Source organism: Cimex lectularius, unplaced genomic scaffold, assembly GCF_000648675.2.
Source record: "Cimex lectularius strain Harlan isolate CLEC.00 unplaced genomic scaffold, Clec_2.1 scaffold110, whole genome shotgun sequence".
NCBI lineage: Eukaryota > Metazoa > Arthropoda > Insecta > Hemiptera > Cimicidae > Cimex > Cimex lectularius.
In genome coordinates this window covers 394,359-420,977 of record NW_019392697.1, presented here as the reverse complement: position 1 = coordinate 420,977, position 26,619 = coordinate 394,359, and the positions used below count along the sequence as shown (strand labels likewise).

General features: G+C 36.1%; 2 protein-coding genes across 2 annotated transcripts in view; one reads left to right on the top strand and one right to left on the bottom strand.

Moving 5' to 3' along the window:
- LOC106674005 (zinc finger and BTB domain-containing protein 24-like) overlaps positions 1–4,963 on the top strand; it is a 28,323-nt gene extending 23,360 nt beyond the window's left edge. Inside the window, exon 8 of the mRNA XM_014406426.2 lies at positions 4,771–4,963. The gene's annotated coding sequence lies outside the window, so the exon portion shown is untranslated. The remainder of the gene's footprint in view (positions 1–4,770) is intronic.
- A 12,118-nt stretch (positions 4,964–17,081) lies between these two features.
- On the bottom strand, positions 17,082–24,699 carry LOC106674004 (maternal embryonic leucine zipper kinase-like). The gene is made up of 12 exons (XM_014406425.2): positions 24,493–24,699; positions 20,616–20,766; positions 20,428–20,537; positions 20,218–20,371; positions 19,919–20,025; positions 19,679–19,846; positions 19,430–19,627; positions 18,915–19,128; positions 18,791–18,839; positions 18,580–18,730; positions 17,380–17,483; positions 17,082–17,317 (listed from the first exon to the last, which is right to left on the bottom strand). The coding sequence occupies exons 1-12, from the start codon at positions 24,634–24,636 to the stop codon at positions 17,098–17,100; spliced, it is 1,770 nt and encodes a 589-aa protein (XP_014261911.1). The 5' UTR covers positions 24,637–24,699; the 3' UTR covers positions 17,082–17,097.
- Positions 24,700–26,619: the final 1,920 nt, after the last annotated feature.

Here is a 26,619-nt window from a genome sequence, read left to right as displayed (position 1 = left end):
ATCACTTACCTGGTAGTACGATGAGTTATTGAATTTCTTATTTTCTGTAACACGAAGTTCACTGCATTCTTTGTCATCCTGAATCTATTAAAGAATTCATCGTTATCCCATTCATGAAAATATTCCTGTCTGGTTCTAAAAACCCTTTCCTTGTTAATATGTAAAGCTACTAACTCAAGGAAATCTTCATCATCTGTTAATTTCCCTAAATAATTAGGTAAAAATTCGTCCATTTCGATCTATCTCAATACACGGTTAAACAACGTGCAGGTTATATTATCAAATGAACGTTGTTCAGCTCTGAACCCTGTTTAACCCGAGCTCAACGACCGTTTAGAATTGATCGACGTTCATCACTTGATCTCGGATCAATAGAGATTAAAAAACGCCGATATTTGTGTTGAACTCCGTTCAGTACTGAACCAAGGTTAAACGAAGTTGGTGCAACCGCCCTAACTGTTTAACTGATTCACTTAAGCTTTGAATGTTCAAGCTGGGCCTTGTACACCTTTTACCAGGCCCTGAGCTAAAACAGAGGTTTTAGACAATGATATATTTTTTTCGGAAGAAACTTCCTCTGTAACTTCTGAGAAGATTTGCAGAAACTCTGTAGCTTCTTTGATGACTTTTCAGTCATCATTCTCTAATAATAATTTGGGGTTGCAAATTGCTAAAGCCAAGATTACCACTTCCTTACTTTTGTAAATGCAGTCCAACATTTCGTATGTTGAATTCTGAGTTGATACGTCTGGTTTTAATTTTAAAACTTTCATACCTAAACTCTTTTGAATTTCTTCTAATTTGGCCATGACATTTGTGCTTTGTTTAAAATATTGCCAACCAATTTGACTTTGGCAACAGTGTCACCTATAGAATCTTTAACAGACTCCTGTACGACCAAGTTGAGATCATGTGCAAAGCAGGATATGTGCCATAAATTTAAAATTCTAATTGCACACTTTATGTTAGCTCCATTATCTCTGTTACAGCAGCACATATTTTATCAGCAATGTTAAACTTTTTTAATACAGCTTTTATCCATATAGATATATTTTCAGAAGTATCTCCTTACTTAAAATTCAGAACACTCAAGTAAAATTGACCGTAAACAAGTATTTTGATCAAAACAATGTGCAGTTGCAATGATTATATGATTATAATAATACCATTCCATAATTCAGGAAATGATTATAGTTTATACCACAAAATTGATTTGTGTATGATTCCAAAGATTCTTTTTGACAGTATGTCTACTGTTTATCCAGAAATTCCACCTGGGAAATATTTAAAAATTTTTAAATAGAATTTGAAAGCATAAACCAGCAAGGCACAAGCAACCAAACTACAGTGAGTAAATTATTAATAAAAAGAGTAAATAATAAAAGTAGCAATTAATGAAAAATTAACGTAGATTATATACAAAAGTTAAAACGTAAAGTTGAGGTTAAAACGTGAAAAATAAAAATTGTGTTTACATCTCAAAAACCATACATCAATAAATTTAACAAACTGTTAGAAAAATTTTAGAACCTTTTCTTTCGAATACTTATTTATTAAATAATTAAGTAAAACGTACAAAGCTTTTAAAAATCAATATTTACAAAAACGGTTTGGTCGATTTTGATAATCTTGGTTCGCTTAACCTTTCTGGTTAATTCAAACACGCCACTGAAGATGGCGAAAGCTTGACGTCAGCTTTATCACCTCGAAAACTCCAAAGAGAAAAAAGTACTTGCAAGAAATTATTTTTATTGTAAGACTATATGTTATAAAACCTAGATTTTTCTATCTATATTGTAGGAAACTTAGTTGTCGAGGGTAAGATTTTAGTAGCTGATACATCATCATCATCATGACCAGTGACAACCTGTCGGAATAGAATCTCGGTTATACTTGCGTCTTACAGGAAGTTAACTTTGTTTTGTTTAACTGTGCCTTTTGGTTAGTGGTGGGAAGTTTGATTCTTGTAAGTGAGTCGATTCCCTTTGATTCAATCCCTGAAATGAGTAGATTCTTTTTATCGATTCTATGATTCCCCCCCCACTCCTAGTACCAGCGCTTTCGTTTATTGGTTTCTCCCTTTATCCAAATTTCCCGCCATAATTCAAATTAATTTTCAATTCTAGTATTTATTTACCACAACGAAAAAGGAAATATGGTATTAATGTTAAGTATATAAATTGTATCAAATCGTTATATTTTTAGAAAGAAAAATAATGATGATAGTAATACTAACGAAAGCCTTATTTCTTTGTACTTAGTGTAATTGTATATAATTTNTTATTACCTAGGTATCTTACATATGAATCAACCAGCATTTACATTATTATAAGAATTAATAAAAAGTAAGATATAAAAAATATGTTAACTGATTGCTGAATTATATAGGCACAAATCCACAGACGGGCGTGCACATTACCACAGGTGCAGAGTTGGGCCTATCACTTCTCAGAATCCACCGACACTCTGACACTCTGACAGTTCCAGTTTCACAACAGATTGCCAATGGCTCCTGAGAATCACCTACCCCAGATAATTGGGTTAGGCTCTGTGCGCTGCCAACATCTAGGTCTTTCAGTGCACTGAAATGAAATAGCTGTTGGCAGTGCACGATGCAATCAGTGATACAATCACACTCTCATTCACTCTTAAATACAATCATTCCTATTTACATAACTTACATACTTACACCATTCATTCAGTTAGGGCGGTAGAGTAATTCACTTAAGCTTAATTTTTTAAAAACTTAATTCTCAACTTATGAAATCTAGTTCCAATCTAAATAGCAAACCAACGTATGTACCTTCAGAGTTTTAAGTATTATTTCCTCTAAAGCATATCTTTATTTTGATTAATAAATAACATTTGTGCAATTTTTGATGAAGTCAGACGGGACCTTTTTTGGGTACATATCTGACCCCCTTTAGAGAAAATTCTCTCACAGGGAACAGAGGTTGCAGGAATGCACAATATTTTTAAAGCTAGATTATACAAATTAGGAAATAGACTTTTCCTATCGTTCCACCAAACCATAGGGTCAGTGCAACGGTCCACAAGAGGTTCTGCTATATATTTATCGACTTTGATAATAGCAGAAGCTTTTGGATCTTGGACCGTTCTCATAATGCACACTGACTCATCAAATTCTTGCCAAATTTTGGATGTACTTGGCTGATTAATTGAACTTTCAGCTCGTGACTGTGGCTCAGCTCGGACAACAGCTTGAATTTTTTGAATTATTAACTTCTTTGTATTCACAAACTGGGATTCTTCCCCAAATCCTTGTTTTTTGAACCGGGGGTCAAGAAAGATTGATTGACTTACTACATCATTCCTTTCCCGGTTCCCAAAACGATGACTTAAGGATTCGAGTAATTTATCCCCTAACAGTTCAACTGCTTCACTTAAGCCTTGCATCCTCAAGCTGTGTCTTGTACACCTTACCAGGCCACGAGCTAAAACAGAGGTTTTAGATAAGGATTTTTTTTTTCGGAAGAAACTTCCTCTGTGACTTCTGAAAAAATTTGCAGAAGCTCTATAGCTTCTTTGATGATTTTCCAATCATCATTCTCTAATAATAATTTGGGATTGCAAATTGCTAAAGCCGAGATTACCGCTTCCTTATTTCTGTAAACGCGATCCAACATTTCGAATGTTGAATTCCAACGAGTTGAAACATCTTGTTTTAATTTTAAAGCTTTGATACCTAAACTCTTTTGGATTTCTTCTAATTTGGCCATGGCATTTGTACTTTGTTTAAAATATTGCACGATTAATTTGACTTTGCCAACTGTGCCACCTGTAGAATCTTTAACCGACTCCTGAACGACCAAGTTAAGATCATGTGCAAAGCAAGATATGTGCCGCAAATTTAAAATTTTAATTGCACCCTTTATATTCGCGCCATTATCTGTTACGGCAGCACATATTTTATCAGCAATGTTAAATTTCTGTAATACTGATTTTATCCATGTAGATATATTTTCAGAAGTGCTCCTTACTGAAAATTCGGAACACTAGTAAAATTGACTGTAAACAACTATTTTGATTAAAAAAAGGTGCAGTTACTGCATAAAAATTTACTGTATTTATGTTAGTCCAACCATCTGCAGTCAGACAAACAGACTGTGTGTTTTCTAATAACCATCCACCATAATAATCCACCAATACAACTAAATTGGTCTATTTTGCTTAACCACCTGTCATCATCCTTTATCATGAAACAGTTGTAGAACATCTATGCTCATTAACTTGTATGTGCAAACAATGTATTCTTGCACGTTCTTATACACTCTCTGAAGGAGTGAAAACATATAGTCGGCTGGTCGAACATCAAAGCTTCGGGACTTATTGGAAGGATCACAATCTCTTCTGAAGAATACTCATCATCTGGCGGATCAGGATCCGCAACAGTAAGATTACTGTGAATCATTTTGAATCGACAGTGGGGCTGATATCAGTAACCACCAAAATCGCACCTGTCATCATAGACATCGAAATTATCCGAGTCAAAGGGGTCGATGTCGCCACTGCTTGGAGGGGGTTCCCCTTTTTCCCTCTTCTCAACTGTTTTCTTCCATAACTTTTGCCATGTGGGGGGAGTAATTGAATGGTATGAACTACTTTGTAAAACAAACACTTTATTAATAATTATTATTACTTTATTAATAAGATTTGCTTCAAAATATATGCTGTTTGTCTTTTTTCTCTTTCTCCGCTCACATATCGTAGTCAACTGTTATAACTCGGCCATTTTTTCCCACTCACTAGTGCTCTCTTAGGACCCGGAGGGCAATTGGTCTGAGATGCTCTCTTCCCACAATTCGGCCATCCAGGAAATCCATTCATGGGACATCATCATTTGAAGCTTCTTCTTACAAAGGATCCTTCTCGGATGCTAAATCTTCATCTGATAGATCTATGTTGCTTGCAGACTCCTTGAATTCTCACATTACCGCTGTTCCTTCTACATATGATTCCCCCCTCGCAAATAAGAACCTATTGTTTTGACCACCGTCGGCCACCGATCTTAATTCTAACATTCTATTGTAATGTTTAAGGTCTTCTTGTAATACTAATAAAGCTTTGATTCTACCTAATTTTCCCTTCACACACAATCTCTCAAAAGAAATTGCAAATAACTTCTGAATTATTAAGGGAGAGGTATTCATCGCTTCTCTCATTCATCTCTTGGGCGTTTTGCCAATCCTCAAGAGTGATTTGATCAATTTCTTTTACTCTCTTTCTATTAAAAATCCACAATTTAAGGACTTAGCAAACATTCGATATGCTTTTCATCGAAACCTCTTTCTAACGCCGTGAAGGATTCTTCCAATTTAACTTTAACGAAATTAATTAATTTTTGAACATCTTCCATTACACTTTTTAAAAGGATAGTTCCTACTCACAGTAAGTTGTTTTGCAACGATCCGGATTTCGAGCCTTTTAGCTCATCATCAGGTTGAAGGACTTCTACAACCACGTCTCTCGACATGAATTGCCAAAGTGAACCGCTGATACCTCCGCCAACGCGACGTTCCAATTATCAGCTGATTTTTTTAATGACGCTCAATTTGAACGTGCGAAACGCGGAAATTATAACACAAATAAATATTAGAATAATAAATACTTAATATTACTATAAATTACTATAAAAATAATAACAATTAAAATAATTAGATTAATTATTTGGATGTTTGATATTATTTATGTACATATTTAAAATGGGAGGTAGATCAAAATCTGTTATATTATTAATGCATTTATCACCATGTTCAATTTTACATTTTTTAATTTCAAATTTCTCAAACCAATCTAGTTCTTTCCCTTTGTTGAAACTATGTAACACTCTTGTATTTAAATTTGAATTGAAATTATGTTTTGTTTCTTTTAGATGGTCCTTAAATTCCGAAAATTTGCTCGATTTAGGCAAGTGTTCTTTTACTCTTGTTTTTATTTCTCTACCGCTTTGTCCTATATATTTAATATCACAATCATTACAATTGAGTTGGTAAACCCCACTTTTTGCCAAGTTGTCTACTTTGTCTTTAGGTTTTGAGAGGATGTTTTTAAGTGAACCCGTACTTCTAAAAGCTATTCTAAAACCTTCTTGTTTAAAAATTTTACTAACTTTTTGCGATAATTCACCAATGTATGGCAAACAACGGAAACCTACTGATTCATTTGTGGTGGGGTGACTGAGTCCTATTGTTGATTCGTTTAAAGTTAATTTTTTTATTCTTTTAACTAGCAACCTATCAATAAATATTTCTTGATACCCGTTGTTTTTTGCTAAGGTTTTAATAGTTTTTAATTCTTTTTTATAGTTATCAGGTGTTAGCGGAAGTTTTAACATCCGGTCTATGAGCCATCTTCCATTATTGGAATGGCATGGCATTGTAAAAGTGTCTTTCTATCTGCCTCCTTCCGAGCTATACTTAAAACTCGGTCTGAAAATGTTTCATCAAAAATATCTTGCCTTTCCTTTATTAGTTTGTTATTCGCATCTTCTTCTAATTTAAGTTTGTACCCCACTGTTTATGAAAAATTGCGAAATATCCTCCCATAATGGTCTACAACGGATGGTTTGGTGTAATCTCCTTGTGGGCCTTGACTGGCACCTCCCATTTCCCGTAATGTTTCCACAAAATAACCATAAGTTATTGGCGTCAAACAATCCCTGGACGAATCATGCACTGCATTTTCTTTTATGGAAACTTTTCCTTAATTTTAAAAATAATTTTCGAAATTTTTTTTATTTGAGTTAAAATCATTTTGTGCTGATCTTCTCCAGTATATTTTTCGCTCAGCATGTTACCATGTTCAATTAAGTAGGGGTCTTTTAACAAAAATGACCGAGTATTACCCTCTCTCAATTTCGGCATTTCAACAGTTTTGAAATAATCATTCACAGTTTGGAGGTAACGACACAGCTCAAACTTTCACTTTCCTCTCTACTAATGTGAAAGGAAGTTGTGGTATAACTGTGTTTAATAGGCGAGTCATTAGGTCTGCAAGTATCGGGCCTAGGTTGCTACCCATGGTTATGCCAAATAGTTGTTTGAAAATTGATTGTTATATGTAAAATACAGTGAAATCCGGTTATCTGCAAAAAGACATCCGATTAATAATAAACCTTTTATTTATTTTTTTTAAATTGTTGAATAATATTATTGATTGCCCCCCTGACCAATTTTGGGCTCATAGTAAGGAGGGATTTATGCTTATTCGATAACTTTCTTCACCCCTGCCTTATCCTATCAAATCCAGGTAATTTACAGTTGTTAATCTTCTCATCAAATTCGACCCTCAAATCATCTTTTATTTCTCTGGACCAACGAAAACGTTTGCCTTGCTTTAATCTGGGGGCATGTCTTCTCTTTCTCCCAGGGGTTTCACCGCGGGGTATCAGAATTTCCTCTTCACTCAATATATCTGTTTCCCCCCCGTTCATAATCAGGGCTATGTCGTACTGTGTATGAGCAACCATGTTGTGGAGAAGTATTTAAATTTTGCTGATTTATAAAGCCTTCCTGAAAGCTTTGTGGTGGGGTTTGGGGAAGAACTGTGGAGGGTTGAGTTTCTAAATCCTCCAAATTTTCTACTACAATACTGTCAAGAGGCTGTCCCTGAATGTTTGAATTCTACCCTAACGTGTAAATAGCTTGCTAATCCGGCCGAGATGTAACGCAGAAACAGGATGCCTATAAAATTTTAAATGGGTTTCCTCCCGATGGCCTAAAGCAGGGGTGCTCAAACTTGAACTGCTGGCGATCTACCTCAATATTTTTAGACTACTTACGATCGACTCTGAGAGGCTGCAAGTGTGTGTGATGCAGGGTTGTCGTACATACACGATACACCCTACCTACCTAGGTAGGGTGTACCGTAGCATATATAGATATTAGCTTTCTGCACAATATAGGTACATTATTTTAGTCAAGGTTTGGGTTAGGTTTAGTTAGGTTCTTCTCTACAATATCAATGAAAAAACTCATAGTTATTCAAAATTGCGAGTTTATTGGTTGTTACAAAACAAAAGAGTTACATATGGTGTTAAACTTAACTAAGGAGTGGCTTTGGATGTTGAAGCGTGGCACTGCATGTCCTCAGCATACTTTTCATAAGATGGTACGTAACCACTGAGTGCTAATCGCAAGCATGATGACATATGATCGTCAGTTAGTCGATTGCGATATTTTGACTTAATTATCTTCATTTCAGAAAATGCAGACTCGCACAAGTAAGTTGACCCAAAAAATGCCGTCAGTTGAAGGGCGATTTGCCTTACATTCGGATATTTATCTTCAGATATAAAACACCAGAAATTTGTATCAGATGCTGTAGCTTTGAGATGTATATCTGATATAATCTGCACCAACTCATTTTCAACAGAACATGAGTTCATATTAAACTGACTTGCTATTTCAGTAGCTAATTCCTCAATGTTTTTACATGAAAAAGGATAACTCATAAATGATGCTATATTTTCCAATTTACTGCAATCATAAAAACGCATTTCGAATTGTCCCAAAATATTTGATAATTCAGCCTCATACGTATCATAATTCAACTGAGGAATCCTTGCTTTCAAAGACGGAAAATGTTTCAGATCCTTTCTTTTCAGTTGATCTATCATAAGTTGCAATTTACTTTTGAATGCGTTTACTGCGCTAATCATCTCAATAATAGTTTTTCCTTTACCTTGAAGCTCCAAGTTAACTGTGTTTAAGTGCATTGTGATGTCAGTCAAAAATGCCAAATCAGTCAGCCATTTTTCGTTTTTCAAAATCTGAGTGTCATCATCTCTTGGAAGTTGTGGTATAACTTATGTGTAATAGATGTGTCATAATTATGTCTGCAGGTATCGTGCCTAGGTTGCTACTCATGGCTATGCCAAATAGTTGTTTGAAAATTGATTGTTATATGTAAAATGCAGTGAAATCCGGTTATAACGATATTGAAAGGACCAGGCAAAATTGATCGTTATACCCGGAATGAGAGGGGGGAGGGAAAAAAAAAACAGTTTGTACACAACTAAACAATGAGTTGTCGGAAGCCTAAATTCCACTTGTATTTAGACTTTGTAGGGCTAGTTGTCTAATCGTATGTTGATGAGACAAAATTTTGAGGAAGATTCTCCGCCTTTGATGGTATTGTAAAACGTAATCACTTCTGGCTTTTGCTGCTCTCTGGTATTTTGATCAATGACATTAGTTTCGTGGAGTGATGAAACGAGATTCACATTTTCCCCCTTCTTTGGAACGTATGAAACCAAAATGTTACCGTTGTTGAAGCCGAACAAGCTGCTGTGTTGAGCCCTCCCTCTGACATTGACAAATTGTCTGGTATCTCTTTTATTTATTTATTTATTTTTTTTTTTAATTGTGCCAACATAAGACATCCTCTTTTTTTCTTCAAATAATTAACGAGATCTATGTCTGTGACCCAATTATCAGTGGTTATGTTGCGCCCTGTCTCAAAAAGGGGTTCGACAATTCGTTTCACCACTTCACTTGGCTTGTTGCTGACCAAAAATGGCCCTTCAGGCTGTTTTCGTGTGTATATCTCCATGTTGTAGGTTTTTACAGCTTCCTTACTGCAGCTGCACATACATTGGCGGTAGCTCAGTGGTGCAGGGGGGGGGGGTGTTGAAGGGAGAGACAAGTGATGGTCGGTGAGGAGGTGAAAGGTTATTTATAGGTGTTATGTTGAGCGCCACGGTATTTTTGGGGAAGGATAAATACCGAAACCAGGGAATAAAAAGGAAAAGAAGAGTATAACAATAGGAAGAAAGGGAAAAGGAAGGGTAGCGATGTAGCGCTTCTGGCTCTCTTCTTTCTGATGGCGCTTCCAACCAGGGTTATGATGGGAGCTAAATGATGAAGTTCTTCCTGCTTCTATCCGAGTTAATTCATTAACACAAGCAAGATATCTTAAGGTATTATCTTACTTAGGGTTTAAAACTACGATTGAGGAAAAAAAAAGAATACTAATCACAACTATTCTATTTACAAGTACATAGACAAATCCTTTTAAATTAAAAGCTAACAAAAGGCCGAAACTTATAGCTAATGTCTCTAGTCCAGAATTATCAGGCCTGATAAGAAATTGGAAATGTACCAACTCACGGGATCACTCCTCACTTGCCGGGATCAGCCCCTTCCTCTTCGTAGGAACTCTTCGATCAGCCCGACTAGGTTCACAAACCACGCACACATACACTTTTTAAAAAACAATATTTTCTTTTTCTCGCGGAGACCACCTCTTCCTCGGAACGTGAATCCAACTGACTCTCCTTGCTTTTTTTCCTTTGTTTTTTTCAGTCTCGGAACCAGTGCCCTCCCGATCAGGATCTTGCAGGCCGCGAATTGCTTCCTGCTTCTCGCGCTTCTCTTCTCAGTTCGTCCCGCCAATATTTAAGCTTTATTAATTTTTTCCCCGAGAAGAAAGAAAAAAATGTAATAAGGTGTATATCATTTTGGCATCAACAAGGCCAAATACTTTTATACCATATGTGTTTGGTTTGGAGGATACACCTCCCATGGAATCTTGGCAGCATCTCATCAATTGTAACATTTTCTCCAGGGAGGTAGTTTTTTTTTGGCAGTTTTGAACAAAACAAACATTTCACAAATTGGGCAAAGTTGATCATATTCTTTCCGTTGTGCTCAGCTCGTACGATCGTCAAAACAAATACAACGTATGAGGAACTTGAATCGTTTTATGCTCATCACCAGGCCAAATTTCTTAACCCCATCTCCTTCTGTGCCCCATAGCTCCTCCAGACTTTGATGATTTCCTCTGTATGCTCCAGCAAGGTATAATGAACCAATGTTTGTTTCCTTGGCATCCCTCTCTCTAGCAAATTTGGATTTGACTGAATCTATGTATTGATTGATATATTTTACAATCAATTCCAAAATGTCTGTATTGAACAAACATTCCCAACATTGCAATATCGTTTTTGCATTTCTAGCATTTCCCTTTACCCCTGGAAGGTGTGTAATGATGTGACGTTGTACCCGACGAAAAGAAGCTGAAAATGTTCTTTGTCCACTTTGTCTGCTTATCTTTTCCAAGAAAAAAATCTTCCACCTTCTCAGATTTCCCTTCATCTTCTTTTTCTGTTTCTGAGTCCTCGTCACCCAGAGAATCTATATGAAGAGTACAGGGGAAAAACCGGCTAACTCATGATTTTATCATTTTGTGAAAAACGCATTTTTGTGCAAAAAACGCTACGACCGCTATACAGAACGGTAAAAAAATCCAGGAAAAAGGTATTTCTATCTTGAGATATACCTTGAGAAGGAACACCAAAGAAATTTGAAAAAAAAAATTCGTTTTTAATCAATATGACAACAATAACTTTGTGAACTCACATAATTCAGGGGAAAAACCAGCTCTTGAGTTAAAATACATCATTTTTTTGGCAGCTTCTCGTAGAAATGTTGCGCCCGGATCCCACAAAATTGTTTCAAGTGGTTCAAATCGTTATATTTCTCTCTTGAAATCGGAAGTTTAGAGGTATAAGCGCGTGGTGCAAATTGAAATTCTCCCGGTCGAAGCATTCCGGCTTTGGATGATTGAGCTGTGACTCCTCCTGTTTCACGACCTGGTCTTCTTGAAGTCTTTAATCTCTTCGCTGGTCGAGGATTTGGGATCATCAGTGAGTTGACCATTGTTCCATTGTACGTATCCCGATGAAAAACGAGTCTGGGATGTCCAGCTTCGATTTTCAGCTCCCTGAGAGGCCTTGTTTTCATCGGTGCTTTCGGAAGGTACAAAGGTTCAAGGAATTTCGTCCAGTCTCTTACGTGGGATCTATCAACCCGCACAACGTTGAAGGGTCGTGGTTTATTCCGTGCTGATTCCAGAACGTCAAACCAGTCTTGAGGCACTTCAGTCCTGGATTTCTGGTTTACCAAACCCATGTCCTTGTCACATTCGAGGTAAGAGTGACCTCGGATGGGGAACGTTATGGCCACAGAGTCTAGTCGTTTTTTTGTATGAACAAGGTAATGCAAAAATCGGAACACAGTCCAATTTTTGTTTTGGCCACCACAAGAGTCGCTGAAAATTGCGAGATGGCGTACGGTCTGGGGCAAATGATGTTCCACGTTGTAGTATAAAAAAGAACACACCTCGTTCGATCCTTTCTTGGCAATAATTTCAGAGTACGCAAACATTACCACGTCATTATCACTTAATCGGTGAATGTTGAATGAGAATAAAGACAGCTGGCGCCGGTAATATACGTCATTTGTGGCTATGTTCGGGCATGGCAAATTCTTATTGAAGTCCATGACGATCGCTTCACAATCGACTTTTTTTCTGCAACTTTGCTTCTCATTTTTCTTTCTGTCATAGAAAGTCTGTGCCTTACACAGGTGAAGTTTTTTCATCGTCTGCAAATTCTTCATTTCTTTAGGGGAGGTGCATTCTTTTAGCTTGACTGCAAAATTATCGCAAGTGCTGCACGTGTCGGTGCGGGGGTAACCGAAACTGATGTTGAAACGAGAGTTGAAAATGCTACGATACGTCTCGTAGCTTGCCTTATAGCCTGGAAATAGTTCGCAGTACATGTCATACATTTTTTTAACGTTCAACTCCTCCGGTAGGTAACGTTTTTTGCTCTTCATGAGTGAGTAGTGGCTGAGTCTGGTGCGAAAAGACCTTATATGACTCATGATGCACGACATAGTTGCGTCAGGTAGTTTCCGTGGACGGTTCTTGTGTGAACCTCTTCTATCTTTTGGGCTTGTACCAGTGTCTTTCAAACTGTTCTGAATTGTCACAACTCTAGCTTTTGTAATACCATGCATGGACAAAAAAGCTTTTCGACAGACTGGGACTTCCGTCACACCATCATCCCGAAGCATCCTTACTTTGTAGTGGAAACTGGCGGTTCTTAGTGTGGCATTCATTTCAACATCAGGTTTTCTTACAGGTCGATTTGTTACGGGTGTGACGCTCATGAGTCCAGTCAAATGAGAACTTTGTTCGTTCCAGTCATTGAGAAGATTAAAATGTTTAATGATTTTTTTCCTGTCTTCCTCGCCCACAACTTCGAAGCACTTGTACTTCTTGCAATGACAGGGAGGGCCTAATTCATGCCCCTGAGTTCTGAGCTTTTTATTCACGTCTTTGAGTCTACCTGTTACCTTCCTTTTCTTTGATGAAGCTGGTAGGTGTTCATCTTCTTCGTCTGAGAAGCCATGGACGTTCATACTAGCCGCAGTCAATCAGGAACAACCAAAAACAAGAAAAAACGACACTAAACGGCACTGAGGAATATAGAAAACTGATCCAACTAACAAACACTCAATATTTTGAAAGGAAAAAAACAGGAAACAATTCGAGGAAAACGTAAGGGAGTGGGGAGGGAAGAAGCGAGTGCCAAACGTTAGCCGGTTTTTCCCCTGTGGCGCTCAGGTTAGCTGGTTCTTCCCCTGTGCGGCGTTTACTCACTCGCTTTTTTGAGACATTTGGGCAGGTTTTTCCCCAGTTCTGACAGTCGCATCGGATCCGGCACCTCGAAATACATAAGGAGCAACTGTCAACTCATTTTCGACCAAAATTCGAATTAGCTGGTTTTTCCCCTGTACTCTTCATATCGCTTTCTTCCCCAAAATCCTCAACCAGCGCCGGATCATCAGCAGTTTTCTAATTTCTGCAACATCATTAGGGTTGCAGAATTCATACATTTTTTGTCCATTTCAGCAGGAAATCTAGAATAAAAGTCAGGAAAATGGAAATTAGAACAGAGAGGCCAGGGTCAGAATAGCACTTATTTCTCAAGATACCAACAAACCTCCACACTGAACAGGTTTATTTAAGTAAAATGAACAATTACAATGTAAGTGGCCGAATTATCTCTCGATATTCGCTTGCTTTTCTATAAGTGACAAGAGATTAGTCGGCATAAGCGCGTCGCTACCTATTCTTGTTTAGGGGAAGGTAAGGTTCTAGAATTCAATAAACCAGAGAGCATATTCAGTAACATTTATTGTACACAATTCTTTCTCTTAACGGTACCCAAACCACAGAATCTAATTAATCTACAAGTCAGCCACAAGTCTACACTTGGGATGAGTCTATCAACAAAGGGACTTACCCCAAACGATGCTCGCCACGATCAGTGTCCACAGCATCTCTTCTCTCGACCTCTGACTTGGTTCGATTGGTCGCAACGGCTGATCCTCGCTGGCTTTGGCTGGCTGAATCCTCTTGTTGAATCCCAGACGGAGTGTGTCTGCTTCTCTCCCAGTCCTTGGTCTTGACTCCCTGGGGTGAGTCTTGTATCTTGACTCCCTGGGGTGAGTCTTGTGACTCCCTGGGGTGAGTCTTGTATCTTGACTCCCTGGGGTGAGTCTTGTATCTTGACTCCCTGGGGTGAGTCTTGTATCTTGACTCCCTGGGGTGAGTCTTGTTTCTTGACTCCCTGGGGTGAGTCTCGAATTTTGACTGACTTTTGATTTTCCAGTCATCCCTTTTATACCGGGTCTCTCCTGGAGTAGGGGTGGAAAGGAAACTCAAAAGTCGAGGGAGTTCTCATGCCGCGGGTGGGCCGGCAAAGACGGTGGTCTAGCACCGGGTTTACGCATCCCCAATTTATGATGTCCCCCGGATTTCCGACCGTTCTTACCTGTCTACCTGGGTAACCATTTCCAAGCTACATTTGCCTGATTTGTCACGTCGTTCCCGTCTGGGTGGTCGCCCCTTCAGAGTACAACCTTTGTCCCTTTTCATTGTTTACCCTATTTTGTTCTTATTTTAACAATTTAAACTTATCGCTAAGACGGGGACCGGCTTACAGCATATTTGTTGGACTTGGCAATAATACTTTCTGCCAGTTCATCTATGCAAATTAATTTAAAACATTGTCAATGTTCTTCTGGACGTTTTGATGAGAATTTTCAGCTAAAAATAATAAAGTTGTAGAATTACTATTAAAATTGTAATAATAGCAATTGTGTCTAAAAAACATTACCTTCAGCAGAGGCATCTTGTGGACATTCAACCATCGTCATTTTCTTCTTTCATCTTCAGAAACTATTGACTCTAACAAATTCTTATTTCTTGGGATGTAAAGAACTTTGTTTAGTTTTGTTTTGATTTTTGTGGAATCCAGCAAAGATTTTTCAGTCTAAAAAACAGACAGAAAAATACTTTCTTACGATTTAATTAGAAATCAAGCTTCAAAAATGATTTTTAAAAAAAGTTTACACTCTCTGTTTTTCATTTTGGCGAGTTGTCACTCCCAAACATTAGATAGATCTGGTTGTGGTTTGCCATCTCGCAAGTTTTCGATGTATGATTTAAAAAAGCACAAATGCAGTTATAAACAATGATAAAAAAATGTAAATAAAGAAACCAAAATAAAGCTTTTACAAAATGTCGATTGTTGAAATATAAATTTTTTTACCTTTTTGGTGTACTAATAAAATGTATAGTTAAAATAAAAGTATATATCAATATATTAACTTCCTGTTTTATAAAAAATAGATTTAAAAAAAAACTGTAGGAAGTAAACGCACAATAACTTTACAATGGAATGTTCGAGGTAGAAACGAACCGTTCGGTTGAAAAGCGGTGTCTAGTGTACTTAAACCACAAAGTAAAAGAGAATCAAACAATACAAGCCCCCCTATAGCTCAAAGAAAAGAAAGGGACTGAGTGCGCCGATCAGCTGGTCGAACCTTTATTTTGCCAGGTTGGCGAACGCCTTAATGCTTAAAATTGATGATTACTACCAAACATTTTAAACTTGCAGAATTCAAAATAATCTACCATATCATTTATAAACAAGCTAAATAACAGAAAATCAACCTTTTATGAATAATATCCACAGAGAATAAATTTTTAGTTTAATGTTTTAATTACTGGTGTAATATATATTTACATTTTTATGCAGAACATTGTACATCAAAGTCAAACCATGATATAAAATATGTTATACAAAAACTCAAAATAATTTATTCATAATTTTTGTACTTTAAGTTACACTTGTAATTATTGTATTAATTTTTTTACGCTCATTTTTTATTTTGTGCCAACTTTTAAGTTTCCTTTATGTTTTGAGGCTGTTATTTGTAATAATCCTATAATTAGATGTAAGTATATTTATTCACCTCTTGGTAATTACACTAACTGTGTCCAATATGTCAAAACAATTAAATAAAATTGTGAAATGAATGATCGATTTTATGATCTCGATGAGACTTTTTATTACTACCCGACAATTCCTAAGACTTCATTATAGACAGGTAGCCAACCAAGTTGAATGTGGCCAACATGTGTTGTGACGTTTATGCTCAGATGTCAGACCTACCGATCAGAGCACGTAAAACAAGGTAATCCTACACTTCACATAGTTCTTAGGTTTGTTGATTGCTCAGATTCAGGTTAGAGGACAAAATTATCAGTATTGGGATGTGCAGGACAGCCGGCATTACAAATGGGAAACAGGATGGGATCGAGAATGCTCCCTTGTCGTACACTGGCTTTTATTGATTTGATCTGAGTACTCTGAAGCACAAGTCAGTTAAAAAGGATTTTGAGGTGCTAAGGACAGGGCAGGAACCCACCTAAGCCATATTCTTTGTTCTCCAGAGTAGTAGAATCAGAAGTATCTGAATCAGTAGAATCCAGGTATCAACAACTGCTGGAAAGGTATGGAAGAATTGGTGAGAAGTTTTCCAAAAGACAAAACTATTCTTTGTAAATTTACTTTTATTGCAACAAATTTGTATATATAAACTAAAAAAGGCTTTTTTATATAGTAAATGATTATAACATTTTAAAATTAAGCACCTTAATTGAAAATAGACAATGTTTATGAATTGCAATATTGCTTTAAAAACTTTTTTCAATTTCTAAATTTAAAAATTTGTTATATGTACAATTAATTAGTAGACTATAAACACTTTGGCAAGTTTCTTTCCACCACCAAAAATTACAAAGAAATAATGAACGTATTAGTGCAGATTTTTCCCATTTCAAAATAGCTTGCTACTAAATCTTGACCTGGTCGATGATATGTTTTAAATTATATCAATAATTGATACAATACAATAAAAAAAAGATATTCATCTTTTATTCCTTAATAGCCTTTTCTGTAGTGAGCTTGAGCACTTCCTCGCATACTTTACGATAACACCAGGCGTCGCCTTTCAGCCGTTTACGTCTGATTCCGACGATCGGTTCTGAGTTTTCTGAAGGCCGGACAAGGCAGACTTCAAGTTCGAAATAGAGCTTGCAACTTCCAAGCCCGCCGGTGGCCTTGTGATCTTCAATTTTCCCTCTCAATGTAAAACTGAAAGAAAAACAATTTCAAGCTTTGATAGAAGGGGGAGTTTATTTTGTGAGCCCTTTTACCCTTTGTTTTTACAGAAAATCCCTTTCTGGCACAAGGCATCCCGGAGTTCTGCAAGGACTTGCTCGGGGTTTGTAAAAGATGTTGTAGAAACATTGCAAAGACTCTATAAACAAGAAAAACATAACACACAGTAAGCAATTTTTCCATTAAAACCTAGGTAAACAATTTCTAAAAATATATTTTGGCTTGGGTACAGTATTTTTCTGCCAAGATAAACAGAAAAGTTTGTATGGGCTTAAATAGTATAATTGTCACATCAAAGTTACTTTAGAAAATATATTTTGAATTGAGAACCAGGTTAGTGATTGATCTCTGAATATTAAGAATTTGTTTTCAGGTTGTGAACCTGGTTAGTGATTGATCACTAAATATTAAGGATGTTTTCAGGTTGTGAAGTGGGTGGTGATTAATCACTGGATAATCAGAATTTATTTTCAGGTTGTGAAAGTAGTTGGTGATTGATCCCTGGATGATCAGAATTTATTTCAGGTTGTGAAAGTAGTTGGAGATTGAACACATTGGATATTAAGAATTTGTTTTGAGGTTGTGAAGTGGTTGGTGATTGATCACTGGATGATAAGAATTTGTTTTTAAGGTTGTGAATGTAGTTGGTGATTGATAACGCTGGATATTAAGAATTGTTTTCTGGTTGGTGAATGATCACTGGATGATAAGAATTTGTTTTCAGGTTGTGAACCTGGTTAGTGATTGATCATCTGGGTGTTATCAACCTAGTTGATTATTGATCACCAAATATTAAGAATTTGTTTTCAGGTTGTGAAAGTGGTTGGTGAGTGATCATATTGGATATTAAGAATTTGTTTTCAGGTTGAGAACCTGGTTGGTGAATGATCACTGGATGATAAGAATTTATTTTCAGGTTGTGAAAGTAGTCTGTGATTGATAACACTGGATATTAAGAATTTGTTTTCATATTGTGAACCTGGTTGGTGATTGATGACCAGGTTATTAACACTGAATGATGCTGGATATTGTTATTGTAATTATTTTAACAGTAATGGCAACAAATGCTGTGTGTTAAATCAAATTAAACTTTTGGGGATGGTTAGGTTGATAGGTTGTTCCCTAACCATCCCTAACTTTTGTATTTCTAGACAACTGACTTAAGTGTATTTGTCACGCCAATTCTTTAAAAATAGTTAAAAATAGTAATTAGTTAGTTAAGTTAAAAAATGTACCTTTGTTGTAAGAATTGGTAGTGTTGATTTATTCGACATTGCCTTTTTCCTTGGCGTGAGGACGTTCCTGACTTGGTTGATCTTCTTTTCTATGCTGCATAATAACTTTCCTTTGCTCGGAGTCGAGTTGTTCGTCGGAGTTGAGGGTGACCTGAGAAATCAAACCTTTTAGAAATTGCCCAAAATCACAAAGGAAATAAAAGTGTATTACTTGAAATTGTTTGTGAATCTATCTTTTCCAGGTGTTATCTTGATTGGAACTTTACAAAAAAACAAACATTAAATTAAAAATGTAATAATAAAAATGGAAATGTATAAAAACTGTTAATGCGTACTTGGAGAATCATCGCCAGCATTGCATCTGCTCCTTTTCCTTGAATTTTTGACTGGCGTGACTAAATTTTCTTTCTCTTGGAAAGACGATCGTCGTCCTCTGCTGTTCAAAGAATTAACCAGGCAGGCATACGATTCTCTCGAAGGGCTTAGAGGGCTCCTGACATCTGATACATTGATTGGTACTGGGATTCGGGATGGTGTAGCAACACCTTTCTAAAATTAAATTAAACAATACTATATAATAAGGAAAGGTACAAAAAAGTAATATTGTGAGATTTATCCTGATAGGTAAACCTGAGATTTGTTCGTAATAATTTATTAAGCACTGAAGATGGCAAAATGTTGAAAAGTGTCTGACCACCCTAGCAAGGTTAGACAGACCCAAATGACATGTAATGACCAAATTTCAAAAACAGTGTACACCTACCATTTTATGTAATGCTGGCTAATGAAAAAATATTTTTTTACATTTTTTTTCTTTTTAAATCCAAAAGTTGATAATGATTTGATTTACCTTAATCCTCTGCCTGAGCCAGTAAGGGCTGTAGTTCAGTTTTAATGGAAGACCTAGTTTCTTTTTTGCGAGAAGAAGCTGGTAAGTAGCTGTTTCATAGTCATAGCACCATTTGCTGACATTGGACCAAACTTGATCAACAGAAGAGCCAGAGTATTCTGCTAACGTTTCCAGAACTGACTCATCCCTCTCATGAAACTAATAAAAAATTAATGTATTCTAATTGCTTTTGGTCGAAATTAAATCTACCTCGTGAAGCGTGTTGTATGAAACGGGTTCGTAGTAACCCATTGTCAACCAAGGATGGACAAGGAGTTGGTCGATTGTGATACGGTTTTTAGGATCGATCTGAAGCATGTTTTTTATTATGTTCTTGCTCTGTTCCGTCAGCCAGGGCGGCTCATCATAGACTCCTGACTGTCGTTGATTCAAATTTTAAAAGAAATGGTTACGACTAATTCAATTAATACAAATAGTTGAGAGACGTACTAAAATTTTTTTGTATAAACTTTCTATCGAGTCGCTATCGAATGGCAAAAAACCACAGAGGAGGGCGTATAAAAGTACTCCAAGGCTCCAAACATCTACTTGAGAACCTTTAAAATAAAAAATAAGCAATTACTTAACAATTTTTTCGACCATTTAACTTTTGAAGACTATAAATTATAAAAATTCCTTAACTGGTAAACTGTGAGTGTACTTGATTGTTGGTTACCATATATAAAAATGTACTTTTTTAATATAAAATAAAAAACAATTTGTTTGAAAGTAATTGTTCAGATTTTCACCTAAATATTTTTTCCCTTGAATAAGTTCAGGTGCTGCATAAGTAGGCGATCCACATGAAGTTTTCAAATGGGATGACATTCCACCGGCTGGATTGGCACAAAGTCCAAAGTCGATTAACTTTAGATTGAGATCTTTGTCCAGCAATATGTTTTCCTGGGAAACAAAAAACTTTTCTGTATTCAGTACAATAGGGAGGAGGAAAAACGTACTGGTTTCAGATCACGGTGAGCATAGCCCTTTTTATGAAGGTAAGCCACTGCAGAGAGGATCTGCCTGAAAAATGACCTCGCCTCCGCCTCTGTCAGCTTGCTTTTCTCAACTGTACACAAATATTATTTACAAATATTCATTGTATCATTTAATCAAAAAAATAAACTGTTCTGGGTGAATTTTTTACCAATGTGATCGAACAATTCACCGCCGGAGCAGTACTCCATAATCATAAAAAAATGTGTCGGTGTCTCAAGGACCTGGTAAAGCTTGCAGATATGGTGGTGCGAGATGCTTTTCAATGCCTGCAGTTCCATCTTAACTCTTGGGTAGTCATCCTGGAAAATACAAAGAACGATGAAAGATAAAAGGAAATGACACAAAAAACTATGTGTTTGGGGTATAGCATTTTTCTTTCAAGGTGGCTTCAGACATTTTCGCCGAATGCCCAACAAAGGTTCCCTGAATCCCGACTAGTGGGGATGGGCGCTTGGTTATACATCGAGCATCACTATATGGTGCTTGCCTTGTGTGGCTTTAAAGTGCACAAATATTTGTGAAATAGCTGAACTCAAAGCATCCACACATTCGGGAAGGAATTGTACTGTATGGATATCTACTGTAATCATCAATCAACACTGCTATTTATTGTTTAATAATAAACAATTCCTGACTAGCATAGATGTATTAATGAAAGAACATAGCATTGTTTCTGGCAATTAGATTGGTCCAACAGTTCAGGAGTTCCTTGTCCTGTACCAAGCAGAACCACCAATTTAGAACACTTCTCTTCGGAATCACAAAAATCAGAACAAGGTTTTTGATATGTGGAAACGGATCTAAAGTAAGATCGGGCAACAGTACTCTGATTTGTGAGTCTGTAGTCACTGCACAAAACAGTAACCGCAGCAATGACAGTTTCATTGTTGTTCATTGATTGACAATACATTGAGGACTCGCACAGCAATTGGCAAATACGCATTCGCTGTTTCCACACAAACTGGCTGGCTGTATGAACCATGTATATATACATAGCCATTCTATTTAGCAAATGCAAGACTATCATCTCAAGACGGGGCAAATATTTGACAGCTTACAGCTAATACCGCCTATCTGGAGCCACCTTAATAATTTTTCAACCGACATAATAATGGTCTCATTCAATTTATTAATCGCCCCAAACAATTTAATAGATTATTCAGAAATCGTGAGATGCGGTCTGGTGTGGCACTCTCAACATGACACGCAAGAATGGCACAATTACACAGAAAACAAATACTTTGAGCCCTGAAGATGATCTCAATAAAGATCGAAACGTTGGCACGCTAAAGAAAATGTTTTTGCTATATCACACCAGACCGCATCTCACAATTTCTGAATAATCTTCGACTAGCGGTCACTAATCACCACACAATTTAATAGTTTCATTCAATATGATAATAATCTCAACTAATTTAATAATCGTCCCTTTCAGGATTTTATTATCTGGGGTAAAAATAATACAAGTTAATAGGTGCCAAAAGCTTTATTTAAATTTAGAAAAAGTAAAATTATTCCATCAAAAAATAAAAATATTTGAAAAGTGATAATCGGTAACAGCTCACTCTTATGCGATTTTTTACATGAGCTGTGTACAAAACTTAATGGGCTTTCATTATGTAATGAATTTCTAGTTATGGACAGGATCCATAAAACTGCCGAAGAGGTTGTGAAATCATTTTCTCATAAGATTATTTTCCCTGCTGCCCTACTCGTCAACTCTAAACCCTGCAAATTATGTCTTCTTCATGATTAAGACAGCTGCAAGGACCCTATTAGCTGAAGCCAAAGGAACTCGCATCTTAAGAGAAATAATAAACTGCAGTGTCGATAACATTTTGGGCACCGACTGCACTAATAATGTAATGGATGTCCTTTTGAAGCTGCCAACAGATGCCGCAGGGCTGTCACTCCATTAATTGATATTAAAATGTTCATTTTTTCAATTTTTTTATTAAATTTAAAAAAAATTAAATAAAGGTTTTCGCACCTACTAGATTGTATTGATTTTCTCTCCTAACTATTAAATCCTGTAAGGTACAATTATTAATTAGTTGAGAGATTATTAAATTGAATGAAAAAATTATGAAATTAGTTGAGACGATTATTAAATTGAATTAAACTATTGTTAAATTGGTTGAGACTATTATTAATTGGTTGAAAAAATTATTAATTTGATCCATATATGTTTAGCGGTCATAATTGACCATATTAATTATTTCAATTAATTATTAATTTGACTGAAAATGCCAGAAAAGTCGGTGTTTCACAGATCTAAATTACAGTGGCTCAGGCGGTTAGAACATCTGGGTAGAATGCTGAAGAGTGTGGGTTTGAATACCATCCGTTGTCGTGCCTCGTCAAGGCAATCTTTTAGCCCTCCAACCATCCCTTATTCATCGACATTTGTTTCAGATAATTTGGAATTTTTGCAGATTTCTGCTCCCTTAGGATGCGAGGCTTTAGAACACTTTTTGATGTGAAGTCGTTCAGATTTTTTGTGAGTGTCCATGGACACAGAAAATGTATTTACTTTTTAAATTAAACAAATATTGCTTTTAAAATATTTAATAAAACCTAAAAAAAAAGGAAAAAAACCATTCCAAATTCATGCCAACTGCAACTGATCAATCCATCCAAAAATTGATGGGCAAATGGCTCTGACAAGTCTGTTCCATTGTGATAGCTCACGTCAGACATTGTCGGTTCTATTGTCATATTGGCTTAGATATAGATGTAGATGATTAGTCAGGGTGAACTTTATACTACACCCTTAAAGAATTATTGTATCCCCTGTAATGTGCTTATTGGTGAGTCCTTGTTCATCAAGGAACTTAGTAGGCCTGGTTTTAATGGTTGAATTAGAATTTCTTCTACTGTTACATTGTATGTCCCATAGCACTTCCACGTGCGGGCTATTGTAGCACCACAGTTTGTTAATAGGCGTGCTAGTGTTTTCTCTGCTTCTTTGCAGAATCTGTACTCGCTGTGTCGGGTTATACCAATTGTCTTCAGATGTCCATTTTGTTTGCAGCGCCCTGTTAAGAATCATGTTAGGTATCGCAGTTTTTTCCTGTTTCCCTTACTATATTCTGTTACATCTTTCCTTCCAAAATTTGTCAAGAGTTTCTCGGATTGTTTATGTCCAATAATCGAGTTCGATTGTTCCCTTATTTTCTTTTTATCCTTCTGAGATCTGAGAGCCTAAGTCTGAACATACTAAGTAATAAGCACGTACAAATGAAGGGTTTTGAATCCTTGAGACTGACAAATCCTCTTATGTGATTAATCCAATCCTAAAATTCCAGGAATTTCCAAATTCCTCCTAACATTACAAATGAAAAACCGCAGAAGCTTTCCTTGTTACCCGGTAGTTAACCACAAACTATTATTCATGAGCCTTCTGCCATCTAGCATGCTTAATTAGGGATGTGTTGAATACGAATGACTCAAGGAGAGCTTCAAAATAAGGTTAAATGCTTAATCTTCTGCTACCCAAGAAATGATGAAGGTGAAATGAGTATGAAAATTCACTTTTTGTAAATGATGGTTCTAGAAAAAAAAAGTACCGAAGGGGATGGGTGACAGACCTTCCTACCGCAGTAAATACTTGGCTCCTTCCTTAATTAGATGATATTTACTATTCCATTTTCCTATATCTGCACCCTCAGGACAAATATGGATCAAGTCAATAAACAACTTTTCAGGATTGATTATTTTAAAGTACACCTTAAACCTTTGGTGCAAATTCAATTCTACTGATCAGTTAAGATAGTCGTAGAAATTAATTAAGGACTAGCATTGAGTAATACAGTCATACAAGTGTCAATTAATTAATTAATTTAATTATTTTTGTTTGGCGAAAAAAAAAACTTAGGTCTTACCAACTGGAACTACGCCACTATAATTCTCATGGTTGACTTATGATTGTAATGCATGAGAGTTAAGTTTTATGCTTTTATTTGCCATTAATGAGCCGTTAATTAGTGATTTATGTAGTTTTTTCCTTTAAATAATTGACTTACGCCGAGCAGTTCCTTGTCCATTATTTTGATGGCCACTTTCTCGCCGGTGAGCAAGTGGGTGGCCAGTTTGACTTTGGCAAAGCCGCCCGTGCCGATCGTCTTGTCGATGTCATAGAGACTTTTCAGCGCAGCGTACCGAACCATCGCGAGCCGCCGGCCGACGCGATACTGTCAGTCAACCGGCGGATCGGAAAAGCGCCCTCGGTTCAAACGGACGACCGTTACGAAATGGCGGCTTACAAGAGGTCTCATCATGACGTCAAATTAAGAGAGCAAATTAATAATAATATATTTCAAGGAATTAATCCAATTTACAAAAAATATTTAAATATAGAAATATACAATATAAAAATATAACGAAATAAAAACAAAGACAAAAATTAAGTAAAGTCAGAAAATAGGCTAAAAAGAATGCTTCATATAAATATATCCAAAACTTTATTATTATATATTTAATATATTAATTTATATTAAAAAATTCATCATTGTTATTATTATTATTAATTTTTAAGGCGTTTTAACGGCTAAGGTCATTTCACACCCTAACACCCCAAACCTTCTATCTTAGTTTAGCTATATCCCTTCTGAGTGCTATAAAGCTCTGACTCCAAACATTCACTCGTAACTAATTTATCCTATTGCCATCCAAGCTTTAATTTATCCTTTTAAATTCTTAATTTGGAAGGCCAAATGTATGCAAAATTCCCATTTTAAATTACATACAAAATTTATTTCTGTTTTTGTATTTTTGTTCCACAATTTAAACATTTCCCATAGGTATTCAGATATCGTGAGATGCGGTCGGGTGACCATCTCACGATATCTGAATAACTATCGATTAACGGTCACTAATCGATAGTTATTCAGATATCGTGAGATGATTTTTTTCATCTCAACTAAAAACCTTAATTAATTGTAAAGTATTAATTGGTCAAGCGGACCACGAAATTGGTGAATTTCCCATAGGCTTTATGGCTAATAATAATAATAATAATAATAGAGTCAGACTAGCAACTAATTCTACATAACAATAATAAGAAACAAAACACAATAACACTTCTTTTTCTTTACCCATTTTTTTAAAAGCTATCTTTCTTATTTAAATTGCAATTTTGGGCATTTGGGCATTGTAGTTTATTACCCCGCAATTTGTATTTTCTTCCATTTCATTTTTCTTCTCCGGCAGCCTCAAAAATTTCTGAAAAAAAGAAATCTTGCACGCACAACTCTCATTCAAACATTAGCAGGCAAACATTCAATGGTATAACAATTTGGGAAAAGGCCTAAATCTCATGAATACATGAATTCCAATAAATTTGATCCAATAAAAAATTTGTTATTATTGTTATTATTCAGAAATCGTGAGATGCGGTCTGGTGTGATGTAGGTTTCAGAAAAAAATTAATTATTATTGTTAATTTTTAAGGGCACTTTAACGTCGTTTTATGTCCTAACATTCAAACCTTCTGTCTTAGGTTAGCTATATACCTGTTCGGAGTACTATAAGCTCTGATTTCCAAACATTCACTCATAAACTAATGTATCCTATTGCCATCCAAAGCTTTAATTTAACCTTTTAAAGAATTTAATTTGCAAGGCCAAATGTATGTAAAAATAACCATTTCATTTCGGTTGAGATGAAAAATTTAGTGTCACGACCTTCAGCTCATTACTCCGCTGTTCTAACCAGCTATTGTGACTTCGATCCCCTAGGACACCACTCCCCATCTCAACCTACAACCGTTTGAATTTTTCCCTCTTTTTGTCATATTTTCAAATGTGCAGTCAGGATTCAATTCTCAGGGACTTATGAAGGTCACGGGGAGCTGTTAGTGAAGTATTGGGTTGTCCGGAAAATAATGCAGGATTTTGGTATTAAACAAAAAAAAAGAAACTAGTTACTTTAAAGCAATGTTCTTTAATCAAAATAATTTCTCAATACATTTCTCCCAACGTGTTGGTAACTTATTAATTCCGTCTGAGTAGAATTCAGAATTTTTAGAATTGATAAAGTCAATAAATGCATTTTCCAGTTCCGTTTGATTTTTGAATATTATGTGTTGTAAGTAGTGGTCCAGGTGTCTAAAAAAATGGTAGTCAGTAGGCGAGAGGTCCGGAGAGTAGGGT